General features: G+C 51.5%; 1 protein-coding gene across 1 annotated transcript; it reads right to left on the bottom strand.

Moving 5' to 3' along the window:
• Positions 1-20: 20 nt before the first annotated feature.
• Positions 21-5,459, bottom strand: STAR (steroidogenic acute regulatory protein). Its single transcript, XM_024214243.3, has 7 exons — positions 5,396-5,459; positions 3,946-4,059; positions 3,433-3,560; positions 3,179-3,337; positions 2,201-2,385; positions 526-619; positions 21-182 (listed from the first exon to the last, which is right to left on the bottom strand). The coding sequence occupies exons 1-7, from the start codon at positions 5,457-5,459 to the stop codon at positions 66-68; spliced, it is 861 nt and encodes a 286-aa protein (XP_024070011.1). The 3' UTR covers positions 21-65.
• Between the last annotated feature and the right edge of the window lie 3,557 nt (positions 5,460-9,016).

The following is a 9,016-nucleotide window of genomic DNA, read 5'->3' on the forward strand; positions in this document are numbered from 1 at the left end:
GCTGTCCCTGAAGATGCAAATGCCACCGAAGGTTAATAGTTCTTTAGGGTGCAGCAGCGACTGCTTCAGCAGCTGACAGCAATTGGAGTGGCTGTGGTAGCCAAACGCTTGCGGAGGTGGTTGGCAAAGTCTACCTGGGTCTGGGAGAGTACTTGGTTGATTATCGTCTTAGGCAGCCAGCCCTGAAAAAGAAGGTGTGTGTTTAATGTGGAGGTATTTCCTGGGCCTAAGGAGTAGGAGGTTGGAGGGAGCCAACCTTGCACCTTAGGTTGCAATGAGATTGGCAAGTGGGTTTGGATAAAACATGAACCACTTATTTCTGGTTGGAAAGAGCTGGAATTTCCAGTGAAGATGAAATAGTTTTCACCTGACCCACAGTGGGAATTACTTCAATCAGGAGAATTTCATTTCAAGAAGTTAAACAGCTTCTTAACCTTAGACAATGTTCAACCACCCCCTTCCTAAGGAGCCTGCCTGAGAGGACTCCTTTATACTGTTTGAATGCAGTTCACCATGTGCACTTACCTTTAGGTCAATGCTGAGTAGCCAGGTTAACTTGGTCTGCGAAGGATTTTCAGCCAGTGGACGGAGAACCATACAGGTGGGACCGTTCTCAGCTCTGGAGAAGGGCAGGAAAACATTGCATTAGGAAACCAGGGATAATGATTTACCATCCAAATGTGTGTGTCTTCTGTACAGTCCGTTTTAAAGGCAGGAGGGTGGCAATACCTCACCTCTCAGGCCAAGAGGTGCTGCATACACTACTCTCAGGCTGGAGTTTGCTACAGAGCACCAGAAGATGCTTCTGGGGAGAGGCTGCAGTGTGCTCCCAGCAGCCAGAAGTTTCCCATGGCACAGTCACTGCTATCCAGGTAGTGGCTTTGTTCCAGTGGGACTTGGCCAGTAGTCTTTCTGCTGATTTAAGTCTCTCTAGCCCTTGACCCCAATTTTTTTAAATTCAGGTTAAATAAGGGACTTTGAAGAATAGATCTGCTTAACGGAGGTGTAAAATCAGTACTGCAGTGAGTGCATGTGCAAAGCCTGGCTGCTAGGCTGAGAGTGGAGGGACTAGCTGCTGCTACCACCATGCTATTCACTAGTGGGGGTGCAGCCCATGCTCCTTCCTGGAGTTAAATTTAAAAATTGCCCAGCTGTAGTTTCCTACAGAGTGGAGAAATAAGGGTACATTTACTAGACACCTGGTGGGAGAGGAGGGAGGGCCAGTACCAGTCAAAAGGGAGCAGGGGCTGGGGAAGTTTAGAATCCTGCCTATTTTACACATTTGAATCTTTCTTGGTAATGGGAATGAGATACCAGATCAATTCCCTGCCATGGTGGCACCTCCATCTCGGCTGCTGAAGACTGAAATGCTGTAGGGGCTTTGAGCTTAGTAAAGGGACATCTAGGTGAAATTTAATGGCATGTACTATGCAGAAGGTCAGACTAGATGATCTAATAGTCTCTTCTGGCTTTAAACTCCACAAAGTGAAGAGCCTCCTGTTCCGTGGCATTTAAGGCCAGGAGGTCCCAGGAGATGGTCTGTGGTACATAGGAGGGCAGGCTAGAGCATCACCTAGATACCTGTACAGTAGAACCCCGTTTAGCTGGCCTAAGTGGGATAAACCAGAGAATGGGAAAATGCAGTGCTATCTAGTGGCCATAGGAGAGATTGCCAGCTTCTAGCCCTTGAGTCCTGGTTGGTTGGTGAATGCCAAGAGCCAGTTAAGGGAGGACTGGAGAAACGGGATGTATTAACCTACAGGATTTCAGTCTTTGGGGAGAAAATTGAGGTATGACCACTGCCCAAGGCCCAGCGATGGCAGGGAATTGCTAATGGGACAAGATAACAGCTCAAGCAAGCTTGAAATGTATAAAATAGGCAGGACTCTAAACTTTAACATACTCACCACTTTTACAGCCCTCTTCCCAAACCAGGCTGGTAACAGGAGGCTCTGTACTTCGGTACACCAGCAGCTCCCAGAGCTGGCAGACGTACATGGGCTAGCTCCGCTCAAGCTGTTACTTCCAACATGGCCTCTTGGGTTAGCCACTCCCCTACAGTCCCACCCGACCCCCGGCTCTGGACTCAGACAGCTGCAGCCACACGCCGTGCAGATGTCCCCTTTCCTGCCTGTCCAACTACTGCTGCTGCTTTGGCTCAAGGTTGGTAAAGCAAGATAACAGCCAGAGGGCTCCCTACCTTATAAATCCCTTCTGTTCTGGCATCGCTCCATAGCTTGTGGCCATCCCTGCCAGGACACACGTAGAGCCCCGTCTTCTAGAACACCGCACGCTGACAAAGTCCCGTGGCCCCACCACATTGCCAGGCGTGGCCGCAGCAGTCTCATGGGTGATCACGGTGTCTTTCCCAATCTTCTGGAGAATCTGGACAGTGACAGTTACACAACATTCAGCAAAGCCAGCATAACATGGCTGGTTACACAACCGTTCTATTTAATAGCCCAGGGGTTGTGGTGTATGTCTCTCGGTTACTGTGTCTGTGCCACACTTATCTCTAGGGCTCCCTGTACTAGGAATCTTGCAATGCATTTAATAAAGTTCTGTGCCTTCCTCCCCCCCAGCCTGCTGTGTCTACTTCATTGGCTCCGTAGTCCCACGACACTGAGGGGGGCTGTGCTACAGATGAGGGAAATGGATTTCGGTATTCGGTGGTAATGTACACGGTGCTCTAGGAGCAGGCTGTGCTGTGTGGGAGAACGTTTAGCCTAGCGTGAAATGTGGCTATCAGGCAGGCAGCAGGCCAGCACTGTTACCGCTTCAGTGTATACACTACACACCCCCACTTGCAATAAGATTCCCTAACCTCCACCTGGAAACACAGGCTGCTCAGATAAAGAAATGGACTTCTACCCTTTGCTGACACCTTGTGGCTATTGCCAAACAAGCTCCATATCAGCTGCAAAGCAGAGCCAAGATAACGGCCGAAGCTTGGAGCTGGCACTCAAAGGCTGGAACGCCCTTCGGCCCAGGTGTATTTACCCCTTTGGGCACATTAGACGTTTCTCTCTTTAAAATATATAGTAGAAAAACCCTTTATTTTACTGCTTAATCATAAAGGCCCCTCTTCAGCAAAGCATGTGCTTAAGTCCTTGGCTGAATCGGGGCCAAAGCAAGCAGTCCTCCCTCTTCGGAGGACGAATGCAGTTGAGTCTCTCACCTTGATTTCCTTGATGCTTGGATTCCAGTCTCCCATCTGCTCCATTCTTTCCACCAACTCATCATACACAGAGTTCAAGGGCTGGTCCACAACCACCTCCAGCCGGAATACTTTCCCAATGTCTGGGAGCATCTTGCTCAGCACTTTGTCCCCATTCCCCTAAAGGAAGTCAGGAAGCCCCAAAGAGTTAGTATTCCCAGTAGGTTCAGTTAAGAAAGGACAAGTTAGAAACCACCACAAGTCAGAAATCCTACCGCTATGGTCTCCGTTTTCCAGCCATCCTGGTCCCCGAGGATGCTGAGCGATTTCTGGAGGGCTTCCTCTCCCTGTTTAACGTAGGACATCTCCACTTCACTGAAGGGCTTCTCCTCCAACCTGGAGCCTGAAAGGGGTTAGAGTAGAGGGTTTTACTGGGGCATTTATGCAGTGCTGTTTGCAGCTCTATCTCAATGAATCTCCATTGCATTGCATTGCATAGGACAGAATAACTTAGCTGAACTAAGTAACCTTTCCAGTCCAGCACCAGTGCTGGTGGGCTTAGGAGTGATGCTGGTTTCCTGCTATCTTTCTGTATTTATATTTTGCAGAATAGGCTGTGCATGTTTATATGCATCAGCAGGTCTGAGTCTATATCACAGCTGCAGCCTCTTAAAGGACCTGGGCCCCAATCCTGCTCCTACTGGAACCAGGTGCAAGACTATCAGGCTTGAATGGTGCGGGATCACCCCCTTTGCTTGTCACTATATTTGGCAGACTATGGTACTTACTGAGTAAGGAGCTCCTCCTGCGAACTTGGTTGATCCATTTACTGGGACCAGGGCCAGCAAAGGCCAGTTTATTCAGTTCCTGGCTGATGGCAACAGCCGCCTGCCTTCTCAAGCCTTGAAATGAGAGGGTAAGATTGAAATGAAAAGAGCTACGAACTTCACAGTTTACTTTTCATGCTTCACTGTTTGTGACCCTGCCTGAAGATAAAGCTGTTCCTGGCCAATTTCCTCCCATCAGGCCCATGCTGATTTTTTCTTTTAATTTTATTTACCTTCCATCATCACCGGCTGTGTCAGTACATCTACAGAAACAGGGTTTATCATCATCCACACACGGTTGAAGCAGTAGCATGTGTATACAGCAGCTACATTTGGTTTGCTTTGGATTTCTGCAAGAGTGGTACTCTTTTAAAAAAATCCATTTAGGCCCTTCCCCAACAGAGTAACAACTGTATTTGGAGACCATATGTGGAGCCTAGGATGTGCAAAACACGGGGAACAGGGACTAGCCACATCCCGGGGGCAGCTTAGAATCCAGCAGTTCACAACATCAGAAAATTCACCTTACCCTGAGACTAGAAGCTGTTTTAGAAACTCTACCTATGCTCCTACTTTTCCAATTATACAGCATGCTGGGATTGGAGAGCTGTGCACACCAGTATGTGCAACACCACACCAAGCAGAAGGGAGGCAGACTTCTTCCAAACCTGCAGAATGACTTTTGCCAAAGAAATGGTCTTTGGCATAAACCTGGTGCGATGTGTAATCTAGACCTCAACCTGATCCCTAGTCCAGCAGAAACTGAGACAGCCAGAAGCCAAGAAGAGTCTGTTGGAAGTTTCTCTCTCTCTCTCCAGCAGTTTGGAAAAGAGAGCAGATTCCTAGCAATTGGAGTGGATAATCTAAGTCCTTTCCATGTGAGCTCTTCAAGGCAGGGAGCATGTTTTATCTATACATTTATGGCACTATAAACAATAGCCTCCCTGGAAACACAGACTGTTCTGCGTTCAGAAATAGGCATACCTTTCCCCCTGTCGAGCTAGAAAGAGTCTCCTGGCAACAAAAAGGGGAGAAGCGAACAGATTTTAAGGCCAGCTGGGACCACTGGGGACATGGGACAGACCTTTAACTGCAAGGGAACTATGACAATTTACACCAGCTGAGGGTGTGAGCTGCGTAACCCACAGCAGAGAATTCCCCCAGTGATCCTTGCTGGCAAACAGGGCATAGAGCAGGGGTGCCTCTAGTTGCTCAGTGTTTGGGGCAATCAGGGGTCGCAGAGTATCCGTAATAGAAATAAACATCACTGCTAAGGAGCAGGAAACGAGGCACTTTGAATCTGACAGTCAAATCCACAGCAATGGGGCCTTCAAGCCACACACCACCATCCCACCCCAGCCCAGCTCCTGAGGCAGCTGCTGCCCCAGTGACAGCTGCACGTCCCCCTCACCGGTCATGTTGCGCAGATGCCTGTAGGAGATCCCGGCACACAGTTTGAAAGTTGCTGGCAGCATTTTTCTTTTCTGGTCTCAGCTCAGTCTTCCAGCGTCAGTGTCTGCGGGGCTGCCTCTGCTGGACTAGCGTTTCTCTGCTGCAGCTCTCCCCACTCGCAGCCTTAAATACTCCAGCTGAAGGATGCTGGTTAGTCAGCAGAGAGATAAGAAAAGACATCACTTACCCAGGCCTGCTGGGGGCCAAGGCCAAACCCTTCTCATGCATCTGTCATGTGGGCAGCGTTACAAGAGGCAAAGCTGATTAAGGGAACAAGCCTATCCTCCCTTGGCTACATTAACCCTCTGCAGCCAACCAGACGTTCTCTCTCCAGAGCGACGGCTGAGCACAGTTAGCCGGACCTAGTCCCAAAGCAAAGGCCACCAGCAGGCCAGTGCTTGGAGTTCTTGCTGAACTATAATACCGATTCCCAGGCATGTAGCCTAGCGCCACCCGAATGCAGGTGTCCAGCACAGGCTGAGAGCGGCTATCTCCCATGCGGTGATAGACATGGTCACCACAGCTTAGACACTGCAGTTTGCCCCGGGCGGGGGGTGTTTTTCTCCCCCATGATTGGACAGCTAGGCCCCAGAGACTACCATCCATTGCCCTGGATCAGTGCAGCAGGTCGCAGGGAAGGGTACTGGATGGCTCACGGGGTCGGCAATGGAACCTGCCTTCACCTAGGGCAGGGTTCCCGTTTGGAGAGTTGCTCACAGGCACTGGCTGGCTATTGTAGAGGGGCCCGGGAGTGCCAGGCTAGGGTAACTGAATGGAGCACCGGCGCTTTAAGGAACGAGTTGCATGGATTTGCAAACAGATCTAGTTGTAACAGGCAGGGCTGGTGGACGTGTCCTTTAACTTAGAAAACATGAGCTTTAAAAAGGGGGGGTGGGAGAGAGAGACGCAGCCTCAGGAAGCCAGTGGAGTCAGTAGCCTTGGGCAGAGCATTAGGAAAATAGAGACCCTGCGTGCTGCTCGGCCCCGGGCCAGCCGCATGCACCCCTTACAAGGGGCATATCCCATGAGGGGGGCTGGTCTGGCAGCGCAGCCCCCTGCGGATTCAGTCTGGATGCTGGGCGTGAAAGGATCCAGCCTCTGGAGCGTGAACAGGAGCAGACCTGGCTGAGGAAAGACGCCGCTGGGGGAAGGGGAGGTGCTGTATAGGCAGCAGTCCCACCTGTGTGAGCGAGGATGGGGGAAGTCGGTTGGAACTATGGCGTGGGGCTACACAGGCATCTCTGAGCAAGGGGCCGTCCCATTATGTACATCCCTGCACCCTCAGAAGCCCCTCACCTCCCCCCCCCCAGTGCCTTGAGTGGTCTGAACTCAGCTGCCCCCAGAGCCTCCTGGGAGTGAACAGAACCATTGGCTTTGGGGGAGGGGAACTCTGCACCCCCACCACCCCTTAGGGGCATCACTGACCAAACCTGGCCCTGGGGGTGTCAGCGTGCCCCCATCTGAAGCTGGTCGGGATGGAAGGAGGGAATCTACACAGCCACCTAATACAGCTTCCTTGCACAGCGAGTGTTAGGAACAGATCTCTCCCCCCACGCCTACCCCAGGAACCTGGGCAGATGGGCATTCTCCCGGCATATCGGGGGCAGGGGGACACAATCTGCCCCTCGAGATGGAGAAGGCTGTCTGGCTCCCGGCTCATCCACTCCCCAGGGCACGGTGCAGGATTCGAACCCTACGGGACATGTACTAACTGAAGCAACCTTAACGAACAGCAGCAGCACTTGGCTTTTATGTGCTCTTTCATCCATAGCGCTCGAAGAGAGGTCAGTACCATCAGCCCATTTTACAGAGGGGGAAACTGAGGCACACAGGGAGACGTGCTCAACAATCCAGTGGCTGGGAGATGAATCACTGAGGGTGATTAACCACGGGAACAATTTGCCAAGGGGCGTGGTGGATTCTCCATCCCTGACCATAGAGATCTGCTCTAGGGATGATTTTGGGGAGGGTCTCCAGCCTGTGTTACACTGGAGGCCTGACTAGCTGATCACAGCGGTCCCGTCTGGCCTGGGAATCTCTGACTGTACCAGGTGACCTGGCAGGGCAGGGGACAGAGCCCAGGTCTCCCCATAGGCACTGCTCTGCAGTGCAGTACAGATGTAGTCATCTGAGGGAAGGGGAAGTCCCCCTACACTGAGGTTTTCAAAAAACATGTATTTGCCGGGCCAATATCTCCTTCAGAGGTTGGATTATCTCCCAGCAGGGTGGGCAAACTGACAGCGAAACGATAACACTCAAGGATGGGATGACATTTCCCAGATGAGTTACAGCCATAGAGACAAAGGCTCAGAAGAGCCAGTGAATCACCAGCTGCTTCCTTTGACGTCAGCGTTCGTACCCTTGTGCAGGGAGCCTGACCTTCCACTTGATGTTGCAAGAATGGAGGAGGCATGAGGGCAGCCCCATCTGCGCCATTAACCCCACAGTCCGGCCTCAAAGCCAACATAGAGGGGCTGGGGGGGGGGCGTGGCCAGGGCACTGGGCTGGGACTCAGGAAAACTGGGCTCTGTTCCCCAGACCTGCCGGGCAACTCCCCCATTTTCCCTCCAACCCTTTGCCTTGCGAGCTCTCTGAGGCAGGGACGGTCTCCAATTATGATCCCGTGCAGCACCCAACATGAGGTCCCAGCCTCTATGTGCTACCATAATACAAACAACTGCTACTACTGAGAGCAAGAACATGCGTCACCTGCCAGCAGCCTCCAGTTCCTCGACCCGACACAGCTCGAGCTGCTGGGCCGTAACAGGTTCCACCCAGGGCAGCATCACAGCTTGGATGCCTGCAGCTGGCCCAGGCGTGAGCGTAGGCCTCGGGCAAGGGTAAAGTCGGGCCAGTTCCACACGTGGGAAACGTTTCTCTCTGGCAGATCAATTTAAAAACCAAGCAGCTGCTGTGGGACGCTGCTCGGGCCGTGGAATGGGCTCAGGGGAGATGGGCAAGTGGGCAGGTGAATTTCAGACACAGCCATGGGGCTATCATGTCACCAATTCACCCACCCCTCCCAGCAGGGTGTGTGACTAGCTACCTCCACCCCCATCCTCACCCTGGCTAGCATGCACTTCCCCCTCTCTAAATCATGCTGTGATTGTGTGCCTGAAGGCCACTGCATAGAAACAAACAAACAGCCTTTTCTGTCATGCTAGATAAGAGATATCGAGCATTTAAGTGAGTAATAAAATCAATTAGCTGGAGCTGCCTGGTAGGATTAGGATAAAGTGTTTTAATACAGACAGATAAACTATCAGTCCTGGCTGCAAATTACACAAGCAACAACTGAAGCACAGCCTGGAGCTGGTTTTCCTCACAACATGGGTCCATTACAGTCCCCCACCACGCTCAGTTCCAATCGAGCATCTCTGAGCAAAAAGGTTTGGGGTGAAAAGTGGCTTTTCAAACAACAGGGATATTTCTGTATGTTTTCCACTCCCCCGCATACAGAGAAAAGGGTCTTTTTCTCTTTCAGAGTATTTGCACAGAAAAGACTCACCATGTTGTGATGCAGCCACAGAGCAGAAAGGTTCCAGGTCTGAGCACGGTGTGCTGAGGGGGACGGAGATCT

This window comes from Terrapene carolina, unplaced genomic scaffold (genome assembly GCF_002925995.2).
Source record: "Terrapene carolina triunguis isolate 2854851 unplaced genomic scaffold, T_m_triunguis-2.0 Scaffold53, whole genome shotgun sequence".
Taxonomy (NCBI): domain Eukaryota; kingdom Metazoa; phylum Chordata; order Testudines; family Emydidae; genus Terrapene; species Terrapene triunguis.